General features: G+C 39.1%; 1 protein-coding gene across 4 annotated transcripts in view; it reads right to left on the reverse strand.

The window, feature by feature from the left end:
• Window positions 1-620: 620 nt before the first annotated feature.
• The window catches only part of NMI (N-myc and STAT interactor), a 115,769-nt gene continuing 98,266 nt past the window's right edge, over window positions 621-18,123 (reverse strand). For 2 of the 4 annotated variants that reach the window (XM_036857104.1, XM_036857106.1), the window contains 8 exons: window positions 17,639-17,810; window positions 10,481-10,570; window positions 9,327-9,422; window positions 7,151-7,313; window positions 3,908-4,014; window positions 3,634-3,820; window positions 1,398-1,504; window positions 670-943 (listed from right to left, as the gene is read on the reverse strand). In XM_036857104.1, the coding sequence (XP_036712999.1) occupies window positions 758-943; window positions 1,398-1,504; window positions 3,634-3,820; window positions 3,908-4,014; window positions 7,151-7,313; window positions 9,327-9,422; window positions 10,481-10,564 (930 nt within the window). In that variant the 5' untranslated portion in view covers window positions 10,565-10,570; window positions 17,639-17,810 and the 3' untranslated portion in view covers window positions 670-757. Of the gene's footprint in view, window positions 944-1,397; window positions 1,505-3,633; window positions 3,821-3,907; window positions 4,015-7,150; window positions 7,314-9,326; window positions 9,423-10,480; window positions 10,571-16,972; window positions 16,998-17,638; window positions 17,811-17,900; window positions 17,919-18,123 lie in introns of those variants that run through there. The other 2 variants (XM_036857105.1, XM_036857107.1) reach the window with 2 other exon arrangements.

Below are 18,123 nucleotides of genomic sequence, written 5' to 3' on the forward strand. Positions count from 1 at the left end.
CGGCTTGTCTTTGTTGAGGAGCATAGGCTCTAGGCATGCGGTGGGCTTCAGTAGATGTGGCTCACAGGCTGAAAGGCACAGGCTCAGTACTTGTGGAGCACGGGCCCAGCTGCTCCGTGGCATGTGGGATCCTCCCGGCCCAGGGCTCAAACCCGTGTCCCCTGCACCGGCAGGCAGATTCCCAACCACTGCGCCACCAGGGAAGCCCCATAGGCAACATTTCTTATTCCAAAGAGAAATGTGAGAGTAATGAGTATTTCTGATGGTAGTATAACAACTTGAAAACCTAAAAATAAAACATCAGAAGCAAAACCAAGCCTTTTTTCTTTTTAGCTTTTCCCTTTATTTTAGATGGCAGGCAGCATTGGATAGGTCTAGGTTTAGAATCTTTTCTAAAAGCATTTCATTTCTGCCAGCATTTTAATATGAATTTAATTCTGCTGTTGGCTCAGACCGTGACAGAATGAGCCAACATGGCGGGCGGACAATTGGATCACTTATGGTTCATTTCAATGGACATGGCACCCAGCCACAAAATTTATGAACAAAACTGTTTTAATATAGTTATTGCATTTGTAAACATGCAGCACAGGTGGAAACAAAGAATTCAAAAACAGAAATATATTTTGTATCTAAGAATAAACAAACACTAAAGAATTAAATTTTTAATTTTTTTAAGGAAAAGGATATTCATTTTTGTCAAGCATTAACAGTGATTTGGGTTCAAAAGCTCTAATTTTCATATGATTCCATGAGTCTATTCTTCAAAGTATGCTATGTAAGGTTGCCCAAGGGAACACTTGACTACCTCGACTTCTCCACCTCCATTCTTCTCCCGTTGAAAGTGAATGTTAATAAAATCCTCTACAGTTTCTTCATCTATTATCTGAAGGTCTTCCAGTCCAGTCAGAAGCACTGTCTTCTTAGATACTCCTGAAAATACCTAAGAAGCAAAATAAAAAGATAAACAGAAAATTTTCCAAGCGCTTTGAATTACAAAACTTTACATTTATAAGCTCTGCTTAATATTTTGGATGTTATCTTGAGAGAGACAACGGGCCTCAGGAAGATTTTCAAGCAAGAGAATATCAGAGTCGGATCTGAGTTTCAGAAAGATAACTCTGGTGGCATTGTGACAAATAGAGGAAAGGAGGGCAACTCTACGGACAGAGAGACCAGTTAGAGAGGTAGTGAGAGGTGGAAGTGACAAGATCAAGTAACCAAATGAATGCTGGAGGGAAAGCGAAAGCAAGAGTTAGGCATGAGTTCTAGCTTTCAGGATGGTAGGCTAGGTTAATTAATAAGATTCAAACGGAAACAGAATCACAACTTTTTATTTTTTGTGGGGTGGGGCTGGGCAATAAGTTTCCAAAATGAAAGAAAAGAGAGGACTTTACCTGAAACTTTTTCAGGTATGTTTCTGTGTACGGAGAAACAGTAACTCTCTGGCAGTTTTGATTTATATAAAGAGGATAGTCTTTTGTTTTCAAAATCTTGTCAGCAACTAGAAGTAAATTTTTAAAAATTATTTTCTCCTTTATATCAAACATTTTTAACCAAAGTTAAAACCTCCTTCAAACAGAATGTCAGAGTAAACAGTGGCTTGAGCGATTAATTTTTAAGAAACTCTACAGTCCACTTTAAAGAATTCACAGTACATAATTTTGAAAAACATAAGACCAAATGATAATGAGATTTAAACAGCTCCATCTGTCTTAAACTATCAGTCAATCAATGCACAGTGAGCTGCGATGTCCTCAGATAGACCTACCTTGAGCTACATAAAATGTGATAACCATTTGCAAAAAGTAACCCAGCCATTCTAACAAAACCCAGTGTTTCCCAATCTCTCAAGAAGTACACATGCAAATTACGATTAGAATACTCTCTTTCTCTCTCTCTTTCTGTGCATATATATATATATACATACATATATATAGCAAATTACTGTATTATTATTATATATATATAATTACTTAATTGTCCTGTAACTAATACATGACATTCAATAAACCTGTATAATGATGTTAATCAAAGGTGGAGGGGTGCTGAATGTTATCTAAAAAAAGTGAAGGCAAATAACAAAAATTCATCAATTTTCTCCAACACAAAAAATAACCAGATTTATTTTTAGCAGCTTTTTTCTCCTAGAGGGAAAAAAGGTAATATGTCAAGATTGCATAGAGTTTAACAGAAACAGTTCTTAAGCGTATCCAATCACTTTTTTTCTCCTCTCACCAGTCCACCTTGAATTAGCAATATAGTACAGTGGTTAAGAGTGTAGATCCTTGCTGGCAAGGATGTGGAGAAACTGGAACCCTGGTACATTGCTGGTAGGAATGTAAAGGTGTAGCCACTGTGGAAAACAGTATGGCGGTTCCTCAAGCATTAAACATAGAATTACCATATTATCCAGCAATTCCAGAAGGATCTGGAAAGACATTCACCTAACCATAACTAGCTACATAGCAGGAGAAAGGGAAGTTTGGAAATTTAAGGAAATGTCTCAATTTTTATTAAATTAATGTTGTTCTCTATTATTTCAATTTTCTTTAAAAAGCATGTATTACTTTATTATGAAAAAACTTAAATCAGTCAATGGTTGTTTTTTTTTTTTAAATTATTAGCACCTTTAATTATTATTTATTTATTTATTTATTTATTTGGCTGTGTTGGGTCTTCGTTTCTGTGCGAGGGCTTTCTCTAGCTGCGGCAAGCGGGGGCCACTCTTCATCGCGGTGCGCGGGCCTCTCACTATCCTGGCCTCTCTTGTTGCGGAGCACAGGCTCCAGACGCGCAGGCTCAGTAGTTGTGGCTCACGGGCCTAGTTGCTCCGCGGCATGTGGGATCTTCCCAGACCAGGGCTCGAACCCGTGTCCCCTGCATTAGCAGGCAGATTCTCAACCACTGCGCCACCAGGGAAGCCCCAGTCGATGGTTTTTAATTGTATATTTGGATTTCTATCATATGTGCAAACCCAGGAGAAGCCCTACGAACTAGATTAACTAGAGGAAGAGATTTTTACATTGAGAATCATTTGAACATATTAACAAAAGAACTTGGAGAATCTTCTATTTTTCATTATAAGAATATAAACCTCCCTAAGATGATTTGGTAAAAGTCTGTTCTCTCTATTACCCCCTTTTCTTCCTGGAATCGATTACCTCCACCTGAGATCCTTGTCAATCACAGTAAGTGAGATGAAGAGACAGTTTTATATATATATATTTTCAGAATGTTTCTCTGCCACACACCCACTGTGTGATCTTGGGTAAGCTGCTTACCTTGAGTACGCCTTAGTTTCCTCATCAATAAAATGAGTGTAACTCCCACATCCAGAGCTGTGCTATGGATCTGAGCAGATATATGTATAAAACACCAAAGACTCCATGCCTGGCACGTATAGGAATGCACTAAGATGTAGGTACTTGTTATCTGTAATCCTATCATTCTCAGTAGCACTCAGGGAAATCATTTTCAGGACTCTACCGTTTCATAAGGTTAAAAAAAAAATCCCCTGTTATTATGCTGTCTAATAAATTCCAGATAAAAGCAGTAGAAAGGGATACTTTCAGACATGGCAGAACGTAATTTAAAGGCTAGAGCACTGTTTAACTCTCAGTGCGGGAATACCTCCACTTTCCACAAACGTGACGACGGCGCTCCGGGACTGCTTGTCGTACGCCACGCAGTCCACTTCTCCGCCTCCGTTGCGGGACTTACAAAAACTCAGTTCTAGCTTGTCTCTCATCTGACTTTCAGGCAGTTCATCAGGAATGTCAGTAACGTGGATCTTCATTTTAGACACTCCTACGTGAACCTGGGAAATCGTTTCACGTTCAGAAATATGGATGAGAAAAGTGTCCGTGTTTAACGGAATTCTGAAACGCTTTAATCACCGTGTTACCTGGAATCTGACTCCTGAGTTTAATGGAACCGGGCTGGCCATCACCTTCACATTTACATCCTGTATCTGCACATGATGGTGCCCCATTCTGATCACATTTTGGGCAACTGCAAAATAATTTGGGAAGTATTAATTTCCAATATTTCAATACAGTTTTACATGTTTGGTTTAACAACAAATAATCCTGAATATTTAAAATTTTCTTTAATTTTAAGGGATCTAATTTTTACATTTTTCTTAGGATTTCGAAGTGATGATGGTCTTGCCACCATAGTAGGATATATTAATGTCAAAATACATCAGCAAAAAATTACAATGTAGAAATTCTCATCAAGTTCTAGGTTCATCTCTTAAGAGACTGAGCCTGATGATCCTTCAGAAATTCATATATTACTTCAGAACAGCCACACACCCTTCCTTTCCACTGTTGACAGAATTATCAGAGAATTCCCTTAGTACATTAAAGCTCAGCCAGAAATTTCTTCCATGTTGAGTAAGCTGGGAAAATGTTTTAGGTCAGTGTCATTCTGACAATTAATCTTATTTATCATTTGTCACTCCTCCTTAATATGTTACAAGCAACAAAGAAATAAATATTTGTTCTTGTCTCTGTCTTTCCCCAGGATTACATATTAAAGACCACAGAGACTTGAATACCAAAGGGTGAGTCTTTTTTTTTTTTTTTTTGGTCATATTTAATGAAGAATTCTACTTTCCTTAAAATGCTCTTGAGATCATTCATTAAAAAGTCGATAGTCTTGATATACTGATCACAAAACTAGTCTAATTTAGCCATGCAAATGGGAAAGGCTTAGTAATATAATTATGCCAAAAATCATTAGCAATCCAATAGCAACTACGTGACAGTTTAAAATGAATGTGCGGGGGATTCCCTAGTGGCCCAGTGGTTAGGACTCGGTGCTCTCAGTGCTGTGGGCCTGGGTTTCAATCCCTAGTCGGGGAACTAAGACGTGGCCAAAAATAAATAAATAAATAAGAATAATAAAAAACCAAAATAAAATGCATGTGGGTATGTGTTTATTTTTAATTGTGTGACATAAGAGTTTATAACCCTTCAGTTGTTGATATTTGGAGCTGCTTACTCTAATGTCATAAAGACTAGAGACAAATTAGTCCCGGTCTTATAAACCTCACATGTGTTTATAACAACCAGATAGCACACCACAGCTGGAGGAAGAGAGAAACAGGGCTAGAAAACAGGGCGTTGTCATGTGGGAATTCAGACTCATTGTACCATGATATGGCTCTATAACTTGAATTACAGCTTTGTTGTTGTTGTTATTGACAACAGGCAACAAATAACAGAGATTATCAACTGTAAGTAATACTTAGATGATGACCTTTCCCTCCCAATCCCCACCCCTCCCCCACACCCCAAACCTCCAACATCTGGTGATCTGACACAGCTGAGAGGGCCTACTTGTGTTTCAACTTCTGTGACTCTGTCAAAAGCCAACTCCTGTTTAATTGTGTAGAAACCCAAAGTTGTCCAGAAGAGCAGGACCTCAGAGCCATGCCAAGCGTGGAAGCAGTGATGCAGCTGTTTCTGAAGAAAATCCTGTTCCCAGCATCCCCAGGTAATTCCTATGCAGAATCCTTGCTTCCCAAATCCTCACTTCCATCCTTCAGTTATATCCCAATTACCACTGCCAACTGCCAACTGCCAACAGGGCTCTTGGCCTCCCCCTTCACCCTCAGCTGCAGGGGCGGACCCAGGGTGGACAAAGCGTATGTGCATATAGTGACCGGCCAGAATGTCTTTCTATATATTTTCAGGCTATAGTAACAAACCAGGCGTCAAGGAGACATGAGTTATAATCATAGATTCCCAGAATCTGAACACTGGAAGGACTTGTGAAGACCATCTGACCCCACCCATAACTTAATCTAACTTGGAAAATATGAGAACAAAAAGCCCAGATGGTGGCCTGCTCAGAGGAATGTTGGTCCAGTAGAAAGTACAAGGGTGGGCTTCCCTGGTGGCGCAGTGGCTGAGAATCTGCCTGCTAATGCAGGGGACACGGGTTCGAGCCCTGGTCTGGGAAGATCCCACATGCCGCGGAGCAACTAGGCCCGTGAGCCACAACTACTGAGCCTGCGCGTCTGGAGCCTGTGCTCCACAACAAGAGAGGCCACGATAGTGAGAGGCCCGCGCACCGCGATGAAGAGTGGCCCCCGCTTGCCGCAACTAGAGAAAGCCCTCGCACAGAAACGAAGACCCAACACAGCCAAAAATAAATATAAAAATAAATAAATAAATAAAAGATTACTATTAAAAAAAAAAAAAGAAAGTACAAGGGTACTTGAGGTTTGGCTCTCAGCTCTGCAATTTATCACCTGTACGGACCTTGAGCAAGTTCCTTATCTTAGGTAAGCTTCTGTTTCTCTAGCTGAAAAATTCCTAACATGTAGCAGTAATGACAGCTAACATTTATTAAGTGTTTATTACGTATCAGACACTGTGCTAAGTATTTTTCAACATTTCTCATTTAATACTCAAAGCAACCCCCTGAGGTAGGTACTGCCACAAAACCTGTCATAAAAAAATTGAGATTTGTAAAGAACCCAACCAAATTACACTTCTAGAAAGGGGCACAGCTGGCACTCAAAGCCAAATTCTCCTCATTAAGGTGCCCCCAGATCTCAAGAGGGTCCCACACCACGGCGGACTTGGCAAACATCAGGTCCCACCCCCAAATCTCTGACTCCAGGGCTCTTGCCATTCACAGGTCTTGTGCACTTAGGTAAATCACTTAAACACCTGCGAATCTGTTTTCTTAGTTACAAAATGTAAATACTAACTCTCTATCTTATTTCTTTCATGGATTCATGTGAGTATACAATGAGATAATGTCTATGAGAACTCTCCGAGAATGGTGTAGAGCTTTAAAACCTTGAAACATTATCACTAGTATTATCATTTACAGGTAGCAGCTGCAGTAGAAAGGCATTGGTATTGGACATCACAACACCTGGGCTTGAGTCCCAGCGTTGTCACGTTCTGAATGAGTGATCATGTTCAAGTCACTCAACGTCTCAGAGTCAGTTTTCTCATCTGTAAAATGGGGATAATCATACCTACCTCAGGGTGTCACTATGAGGATGAGATGAAATGATAAATGTAAAAATTGTAAAGCAATGGCCAAATATCTACAAAAACTCTTTGAAAGTCCCAGTGCTTTCCAAAGGTAACATGGTCAAATTTTTGAACATGAGTCATACCTTCTTCTTTTTCAAAGGTGATAAGTGCTTGTCCTTTTTGTAGCTCATAAGGGACTTTTGAGCTCACTTGACACGAATAGGAGATATTTGAAAACTGGCTGTCACTCTCAGGATTCTCTACAGCTGTGAACTTTATCTTTGTTGCGGGAATATCCTCGTTAATCTAATTCAAACGGAAATGTTTGATTAAAATCAAGACAAGAAATAACTTAAGTCCTTCCAATGATAATGTGATTTGATCATCCAATAATTCACTCTCCACTGACTTCAGAGCCCCACGGAATACTGAGCATGGTCTTATTTAATATCTTTAGTAATTGCTTCTTCCCAGGGAAGTACTCAGTAATGTAGTCAGGTGCTGATCCTTTAGTATTATTTCACAGATGAAATTGTAAATATATAATCTCTCACTTTTTCTAAGCGTTTAAACTGGTCAATATTGTGTGGTGTTTGAGTCTAAAGCCTACATCATTCCTGTAGAAAAATACCCTTTAAACAACTGTGCCAATAATAGGCTATCTCACAAAGAAATCATTGCACAGTATATTTACCCTCACTGCAAAGAGGTATGAAATAGAGTCAGGTGTATACTATGGTTATTTTGATGGCAAACTCAGATAACTTCATCCAAAAAGAAAGACTCCTGAATTCAATGACTTAAAATTTATCAAATTTAAATTCCCCCTTCCTCAACACCTGCCCATCAACTTTTTAACCATTACCACAACTTAGGTTTATAAAAATGTAAAGGGACACTACCAGCAAGATCTGTAATCTGGAGGATATAGTTAAGGGGTTATACTTAGCTGCTTAAAATCAGTGGGATGAACAGTCAGTACAACCACACATAAATGCACAAATGAATCGTGTGTTTGCATTTCTATTTCCCATGGTTATTTTACATGTTGCAAGAAAAGGTGTTATCGCAAAGAGATTAGAAACATCAAGTGAGTCATTTGATCTAATCTGACATTTATTCTACATGTAACTTTGGTAGAATTTCTGATTACCATAACTCTGATTTCAAAACGATCTGCAGTGTCTTGAGAAAAGGCAGAGTGTTTCCCAATAATGTAGAAACATCCGGTATACCCTGAGAAGTCAAGAGCTCTCCGGAGTGAGAGTGAGAATGCCTGCTTCTAGTCCTGAGTACACCGCGGCAGGGAGCAATTCACTTATGCTCTCTAGACCCCAGTTTCAGTCCTCTGTGAAGTGAATCAACTGAGCTGGCTGGGTTCCCAAGGCCCTTTGAGTTGTAGGACTAAATGATTCTGGCTCCAGCCTGAGAAGTATCCAGAATCTTAACAGAGACTTCTCTAAATCTCACAAACACCGGAAACTTCACTTCCTGATATTCAACATCCTATCCCCCATTTCAGAAACAAAAAGTGACAATGCTTTAAGCATTTAAATTGTTTAAAGTATTTTTTTTAACAACCTGGGTTGTTATGAAGAAAAAAGGAGTGAAAGCTATGTCTAACTCAAACACAGGAGAAATTAAGAAAGAATTTAAATGGTGAAGATACTCATCCAATTTTTTTTTAACTGTGAAACTCACTTAAATTACTTGGATGAGGAGAACAATAAAAGAACTTGTTGAGAAGACCAAGAATTTGATCCAAAAGTGATTGATAATGACCACCATTTTGGGGTAGTTTTGGATTAACATATACATGAATATTAAAACATGTATTAGCATAAGTGTGCAGCAAGATGAAATTCTACAGTGATCACACACCTGTGACCAGCACCCAGATTAATAATCAGAACAAGACCAACATCCCAGAAGCCCTCTTGGGTACCCTTCCAGTTCCTACCTGCCTCTAAGAGTAACCACCATACTAACTTCTAACATCGTGCTTTCGTGCTCTATTTCAATGGAAGCATATGGTGTGCCCTCTTTCTCCTTTTCTGGCTCAGTACTGTGTTTATGAAATTCATCGATGTTATTGCATACAGTTGTAGCCTGTTCATTCTCATTGTTGTGTAGTAGTGCATTGTGTGAATACACCCTAATTTATTAATTCATCCTACTGCTCTCAGTTTGGGGCTGTTGCAAACAGTGGTGCCAGGGATGACCATAATGTTTTAGAAATGAATTCTGTACCGATAAATTGCTTTTCCTGAAAAATGGGGTCTGTGAAAAATGAGATACATAAAATAATTAAAGAAGTACCTGGGAGTTCCTGGTTGTCGCTTGCAACTCAGCTTCAAGCTTTTGGATCTCCTCCTTTAACTGAGTATTTTCCTTTTCAATTTCACTAATTAATTTCTAAAAATAAAAAGGAAATAAAATAACACCCAAAATTTAAACAGTCCTGACCTCATTTTTCTTTTCTTTTCTTAATATTTATTTATTTTGGCTGCACAAGGTCTTAGTTGCGGCACGCGGGATCTTTGTTGCAGCATGTGGGATCTTTAGTTGCGGCGTGTGGGTTTCTTAGTTGTGGCATGTGGACTTCTTAGTTGTGCATGCATGTGGGAGCTAGTTCCCCGACCAGGGATGGAACCCGGGTCCCCTGCATTGGGAGCGTGGAGTCTTACCCACTAGACCACCAGGGAAGTCCCAGGCCCGACCTCATTTTTCTAATTAATTAAAGAAGCAAAATTTCTCTCACTTTGAACAAGGCAAAGAAAGACATTAGACAGTCTCAGAATAAATATGATCACGTGAATAATACCTTTGTCAAATGTTTTACATCATCACCTGTCGACTTTCTTACCACTACCAAGGATTATTATCTCCATTATACAAAAAAGGAAACCACCTTTCACACTAAACCAAAGTCACAGAAATGTTTATAGTAGAGCAAGGATTGATACCCCTATCTTCTGGATCTTAGTTTCAGTGCTCTGTCAATTTCTTCCTAACTATTTGTGACTCCAATATGACTTTTAAGTTGCACCATAACTGTGGACATATGTTACTCTGGGGCAATTAAAAAATTTTTTTTCCTGTGATTCCCACAGTATAGCTGCCTTGACATGCCAGACAGATGGCCTTGAGTAAGTGGTTTAACTACCTGAGCCTCCATTCCCTCTTAGGTCTAATTGGATAATTGCTAACGAAGCTCTTAACTTCTAGGTGCAAATCAAAGAAATGAGAGAGGAAGTGAAAAAGCAGCTAACATTGTAAGCTGTGTAAGAGAAAGAAAAGAAATACGATTCTTCTTGTCAGTCTTGAATAATAGAGGTAAAAAAACCCTGAAAACCCTAATATTCTTCCACATTCAATATAATGTTGGACAAAGACATATGAAACATGCCTCACTGCAAAACTAATAGATGTAAGTTAATCTTTAATAGTACTCAGTAATTTTTCCTTTTTACCTGGTTTTGTTCATCTTTCATAAATTCTTCAGCTGGCCCATACTCCTTAAGAATTTGTTTTTTGTTATCTTCATCAGTTGCCATGGTTCCCTAATTATTATAAAAAATAAATACTTTAAAAATAGTACAAACACACAAATTCAAGAAGAAAAAATAACTTTTACCCTCTTACGGAAGAAACATCTCTTCTTTGCTATATGTTTTTTCCTATCACCGAAGCCTTTATTATCATGTGGATTATATCCAAAGTCTCTATTTCAAATAACTTTCACATCTATAAACATATAAAAAGGTTCTAAAAATCCTTTGCTTTTCAACACCATAAGAGAAAATAATAGGTATTAACATTCCTTTGTAGTTCTCATTTCAATCATAATATGATGCTCCATTTTAAAAGACTATTATTTTGGTCTTCTAGACTTTTTCAAAGGTTTTTATTTAAATATTTAATTCTCCCTATTATACTCCCCAAATGGAATGGAGTAAAAAGACCTCCAAACACCGTTCCTCTATGCGTACAGGGGTTTTCACAAACCCTCCCCTGAGTTCATACACTTGGACAGGAAAAAAACTTCATCTTTATTTCTAATAACCTCTGATTGAAACTTAGCATTCTCTTCAAATATGAATATAGGCAACAAGCCACATAGTATTTGCAGCCCCTGTGACAAAAGTCACCAAGACGGTACAGATATTTTCATAAAATATTTTGACTCTTCCAGATATCCTGAAACATTGCTTGTGTTTAACCCTGCTTCAAAATTATGATAGTTATTAAACTCACGACTAGGTCTTGTAATAAACTGTAGTATATTGATATATATTACTATATTAAATATTTGCTTTTTAAATAACCTGATAATCATATTTCAATATAATTTGTTTCCTTTATAATTCTATGTATTTTGTTTTATACAACTTAAAAACTTTTTTATTTTGAGAAAGGCCCACAAGCTTTTTCAGACTGGCACCAAAAAAGTTAAGAAAACTTGCCTGCATATTAATTTACTAAGATGGAGTTGTCCCAGATCAAATGACACAAGGATTATCACAACAGTTTTTATTGTTTTAGAAGCACGTTAAATAATGTGTCTGTTAACACAATCTTCCAAGATTTCAAGTGGCTAAATTCTCACTATTCCTATAGAAGAAACAGAAAAGACATGTATTCTTCTTTAAAAATAAAATAGAAGACTAGCAAAAAATTAGTCATGGCTTAGTTTACTCAGTGTGAACACAGGCAGTGTCCAAAAAAAGGGGTCATATGGTAGTTCTACTTTTAACTTTGTGAGGATCCTCCATACTGTTCTCCATAGCGGCTGCACCAATTTACATTCCCACCAACAGTGCACAGGGGTTCCCTTTTCTCCACACCCTCTCCAGTATTTGTTACCTCTTGTCTTTTTCATGATGCCCATTCTAATAAATGTGAAGTGGTATCTCATTGGGGTTTTATTTTTTTTGTTCTCCTTTTTTTTTTTTTTAAACATCTCTCATTGGGGTTTTAATTTACATTTCACTAGTGATTAGTGATGTTGAGCACCTTTTCATGTACCTGTTGGCCTTTTGTATATCTTCTTTGGAGAAATGTCTATTTAAGTCCTTTGCCCATTTTTTAATTGAGTTATTTGTTTTTTTGGTATTGAGTTTTATGAGTTCTTTATATATTTTGGATATTAAAGCCTTATCAGATATATGGTTTGGAAATGTTTTTTTCTATTCCATAGGTTGTCTTTTCACTTTGTTTATGGTTTCTTTTGCTGCACAGAAGCTTTTTAGTTTGATATGATCCAGCAATTTCATCTCTGGGAATATATCCAAAGGAAAAGAAAACACTAACTTGAAAAGATATCTGTACCCCCTGATCATTGCAGCGTTATTTACAATAGCCATGACATGGAAAGAACCTAAGTGTCCATCAATGGATGAATGAATGGATAAAGAAATTGTGGTATATATATTGTGGTATATACAATGTGATATTATTCAGCCATAAAAAATGAAGAAATTTTACCATTTGCAACAACATGGATGGACCTTGAAGGCATTATGCTAAGTGAAATCAGGCAGACAGAAAAAGACAAATACTGTATGATCTCACATGTGGAATCTTAAAAAAAAACAAAAAATAACTCATAGAAAAAAAGATCAGATTTGTGGTTACCAGAGGCAGAGGGTAGAGGGAGGGGGAATTGGAGGGAGGTGGTCAAAGGTACAAACTTCCAGTTATAAGATAAATAAGTAGTAGGGAGGTAATGTGCAACATGATGACTATAGCTAACACTGCTATGATATATAGGGAAGTTGCTGAGAATAAATCCTAAGAGTTCTCATCACAAGGAGAATTTTTTTTTCTTTTTTTCCGTCTTTTCTTTTTATTGTATCTATATGACAAGATGGAGGTTAGCTGAACCTATTATGGTAATCATTTCATAATATGTGTGAGTCAAACCATCATGCTGCAAACTTGTACAGTGGCGTATGTCAATTATTTCTCAATAAAACTAGAAAAAAAGAAGGGGTCATCTAGCACCCAGACCTTGGTTTCCAATCTATTCTCCAATAAAAGGAACTAGGGTTCCTTTGAGCAATGGCTGATTCTACCTTTGGGGCAGGAAATATACAAGATGAGCCTGGAGCTCCCAGTGGGCAAAGGTACGTAAACACAATTTATCAAGTAAGTAAATATATGGAGGATAACAGGAGTCAGGTTTTTCATTGTCAGAGAACGTGATTATAAATATGCAAAGGGAGAAAAATAGAATGAATGCTATGAATTGGAACTAGAGATATCAGCATAATCTCATGATTTCTGATAGATTGATAGAGAAGTACAGAAATTTAAATACAGATATAAGTGTGTGAATGTGTGATATTCCCCAGTTCTGTCTGGTAAAAGGGCCTGGAAACAAAGACAATAGCAGTGGGCACATCTAGCACCCAGAATTTAGTTTCTAGTACCATTCTCAGCTACTAGGAACCAAGGCTATTCAGAGAAATGGCTGCTTCTAGAAGTGGGACAGGAAAAGTACAAGACAAGCATCTTATGATGCCAGAAAGCAAGAAGTGCTCAAAGAATGATGAGGATATGTCACAAGAACATAGAGTCCACCTTGATGAGGCTCTCACTGGACAAATCTGGGAATCAATTAAGCACGGAAATAAATAATGACAGTAATAATTAAATCCACTGAGCAAAACAGAGAACTATGAGTCGGTAAACATAGCTAGCTAGCTAGGTAGATAGATAGATAGATAACTTGATATTCTTGTGAGGAAAGGACCATTTAATTAGTTTCAAAATACTTACTCACAAGTACTGCAAACCAAAATCCAGTGCAGTCTCAATCATTTAGGTGTTCTGAGCACTTACCAGTCCTGGCATTGACAAGCCCTTGAAGGAGATCAACAACTTCAATGGGGATAAATATCAGTTTGCCCTTTTGCATTGAACATGTCAAGCTGACCTACAAGAATATAAGCACTGTAAGGGCTATGATTTTTGTTTTGTTCTCTAAAGTATGCTCTAGTTCATCCAGAACGCTACCCTAACAGTACCCGAAAGAGTGCCAGGGATATAGTCTATACTCAAGAAATGATTGCTTTTTTTGTTTGTTTTTTTGGGGGTTTTTTTGTTGTTTTTTTATATTATTATTTATTTTATTATTATTATTTTTTGGGGCTGTGTCAGGTCTTCGTTTCTGTGCGAGGGCTTTCTCTAGTTGCGGCAAGCGGGGGCCACTCTTCATCGTGGTGCGCGGGCCTCTCACTATCGTGGTGTCTCTTGTTGCGGAGAACAGGCTCCAGACGCGCAGGCTCAGTAGTTGTGGCTCACGGGCCTAGTTGCTCCGTGGCATGTGGGATCTTCCCAGACCAGGGCTCGAACCCGTGTCCCCTGCATTAGCAGGCAGGTTCTCAACCACTGCACCACCAGGGAAGCCCATGATTGTTTTTAATTGAGTTAAAATTTCCTTACACTGAACAACCTGTTATTGCACTTCGTATAAGTGGAATCATTTGGTATGTACCCTTTCATATGTGCTAGAGTTTTAAGCTCAACATGTTTTGGAGTTTTGTCCATGTTATTCCATGTATTAGTAGTTTGTTCCTTTTTATTGCTGAGTAGTATTCCATGCATGGATAGCCTACAAGTTGTTTATCCATTCTCTCGTGGGTGGCTATTTGGTTATTTCTGGTTTGGGGCTATTATGAATAAAGCTTCTCAAAACAAAACAAACAAAAGAAATACTTCTCCACAAAACACTGATTTCAAAGGGGAAAAGAATAACTTTACAGTGAAGAAGCCAGGCAGACAACACCATAATGAAGTAATCAAAGTAAATAATGAGATACATCAAAATCATCTGACATATGATAAGCACACCAAGAACACAGCATGACTCCTATGATATTCCTGCCAAAGATGCATGAGCCGAATCTAAACATGAGGAAACATGAGATAAACTGGCCTGTTCTCTTCAAAAGTGTCAAGTTCATGAAAGCCAAGGAAAGACTGAGAAACTGTCCCAGGCAGGAGATTAAAGAGACATCACAACTAAACACAATGCATAATTCTGAACTGGGTCCTTTTGTTATAGGATATTATAGGGACAACTGGCAAAATTCAAATTAGATCCAAGGATTAGATGGCATAATGTATCAATTTTAATTTTTCTGATTTTAATCACTGTATTGTAGTTACATAGAGAACACCTTTTTTGTAGGAAATAAATACTCAAGAATTCCAGGGTAATTGGTCATGAAACCTACTCTCCAATAACTCAGGAAAAAGACAATTTTTACTTGCAGATTTTCTGTAAGTTTGAGGAGTTTAAAAATAAAAAAGGTATATATAAGTAGCTCTTTATTGCGTTAACAACTGCAGAGTCCTTATAACGGTATTCATCTCAGGTCTTACACAATCTAACCCCAACTAGTCTTATTTAGACAACTCCTGGACCAAGTCCCTTAACCACACTGAACACTCTAAGGGTTTCTCTTCTCCCTCCTGTCCCTCAATGTCACATCCTTCCTCCCCTCCCAACCTTAACCTCTACCTAATGAAACCCTACTGTTCAACATCCATCCCAAATTCCCCTCCAAGTTCTTGAAGCCTTGTCTGATTCCCCCAAATGATTTTACTTCTCCCACTATTATCTCTTTTGGGGAGCTTTATTTGTGTACCTGTGTCATTTTCCATGACTAGATGGTCATGACCTTCTAGGCCAGGGACCACGTCCATTCTTCCTTGTATCCATTCAGAGCACAATACACATTCACACACTGAAAACACTCAATATTTATAGAATTGTGCAGTATCTTGACTGAGGTATCTATTCAGCTCAGGACATCCCAGGCATGTGAAGTTCTCTTATTACATTTCCAGAAAGCAGAAACTGCAACATTATTTAACTGTTTTTTTAGTCTATATTTTTAATATAGACTAAGAATAATAATAAAGGCTTGTAATAAAGGCTCTCAATAATATATTTAACTCATATGAATGGTCTACTACATAATATTCCCAGGACTTCTTACAGCATATCTAGTATCTGGATACTTTCCCTCTTTGCATAAATGGGATGTACAGTAATAGCTTTCCTTTTATACAGTCAAATGGTAGGCAGAATAATGGTCCCCTTAAAGATGCCCATATGCTAACCCTCAGAATCTGTGAATATGTTAGGTCACACTGCAAAGAAGAATTAAAGCTGTAGAATGAATTAAGGTTGCTAATCAGTTGACTTTAAAATATAAAGATCTTGGACTTCCTTGGTGGTGCGGTGGTTAAGAATCTGCCTGCCAATGCAGGGGAACCGGGTTCGATCCCTGGTCCGGGAAGACCCCACATGCCGCGGAGCAACTAAGCCCGTGCACCACAACTACTGAGCCAGTGTGCCGCAACTACTGAGCCTATGTGCTGCAACTGCTGAAGCCTGCGTGCCTAGAGCCCGTGCTCCGCAAAGAGTAGCTCCTGCTCGCCACAACTAGAGAAAGCCCGCATGCAGCGACAAAGACCCAACACAGTCAAAAAAATATATACATATATATAAATACAAAGATCTTCCTGGATTATTGGTGGGGAAATAATGTAATCACCAGGGTCCCTCTTCAAAGTGAAAGAGGAAGGCAGAAGAGTAGAATCAGAGTAAGATGTGACAACAGAAGAATAGTCAGAGAAATGCAACATTGCTGGCTTTGAGGATGGAGAAAGGGCACCATTGAGCCAAAGAAGGTGAGTAGTCTACAGAAGCTGGAAAAGACTAGAAAACAGGTTCACCACATTAGCCTCGGGAAAGGAAGGCAGCCCTGAAGACACCTTGATTTTAGCCCAGTGACGCCCAATTGGACTTCTAACCTGCAGAATTTTAAGATAATAAACTTGTGGCTTTTAAGCCACTAAGTCTGTGGTGATTTGTTATGGCAGCGAATGAAAAAACCAGTACAAATCACCTACACCCATTCACTACCTATTTCCCTTAATATACTCACATCACCGTGGTGCCCCGCCTGATAGAAGCAAATCTTCCCATATGCATGCCTGGCGGCAAAAAGAAAGGAAATGAGGAGAAGAAAGGAAAAAGGAGGTGGTGATGCACAAAGTTGTTTTTTGTTTTGTTTTGTTTTTGTTTTTTAAACTTCTGCATGTTGTATAGATAGGGAAACATCGCATTCTCTTTTGGATGTCTCTTTCAAGAAAACCCCTGCATATTCTGTAAAGTGAGGCACGACTGCCAAAACCTGCGCCTGCCAAGAGAGTAAATGTCCTGAAGGAATCTGTTTTCCTAACAACTATCTCCAGAGACACTACAAGAACAGTGGGGAAACACAAACCATTTTAAGTTTCAATTTCCGAAATGAAGCAAAGCAAAGGAGACAGGGTCAGAGGCCGGGACGGCACAGAGAAGGCCCCGTGGGCCGGGAGCAGGCGCGTCCCCTCGGCGGCTGTGTGGTCCCCGCGACCCCGGCAGCGGGCAGCGCAGGGGCGCGGCGCTGGGGCTCTGCGCCCCGCCCCCGTCCGCCCCCGGCTCTCCGCCGGGCGTCTCCCCGCGGGAGGTCCCGAGTCCCGCGGAACCTGCCTCGTCGCCATCCACTGCCTCTCCAGCCCTGGACCACTAGGAGCGGGGATGGCAGGAGGGGAACGGGGCACCCACTCACCCGCCTCGGTCCGCCGAGCGCCGCGCCGCGGTTCCCGGAAACCTCGCTGGGGGCGCGCAGGTGGAGCGTCCGCGGGAGTCGCTGGAACCTCCGGGCCCGGCTGGCGCTGCCTTGTCCAGAAGCGCCTTGAGCCTTTTTCAAGTGGGTGTCCCCCAGATCAACAGTTTGGTTCCTTTAAAAAAAAGAAAGAGAGAATAAAAGGAGAGGAAAACTACTCAAATGATGATTTTCTTTAAATCTAGCCACTGCTCGAATACCAAACCTGGTGTCTCCAATGATTAGTCACTAACAAGTTACACCTATTTTCACTTTCGATTTTTAAAACGTGTTGGTTTTGGTTTTGTTTTGAGGGAATTTATTCCCAAAGTATTCCTTAAGTTTCCGTAGACACTCATTTTAGGACATGCTTTAAAAACCACTCCTTTGTATGTGTATTACAGGATGTGTTTTTGGAAAAAGTGGATAGAAACCAAATAAAGCCAAAG

The sequence above is a fragment of the Balaenoptera musculus genome, chromosome 7 (genome assembly GCF_009873245.2).
Source record: "Balaenoptera musculus isolate JJ_BM4_2016_0621 chromosome 7, mBalMus1.pri.v3, whole genome shotgun sequence".
NCBI lineage: Eukaryota > Metazoa > Chordata > Mammalia > Artiodactyla > Balaenopteridae > Balaenoptera > Balaenoptera musculus.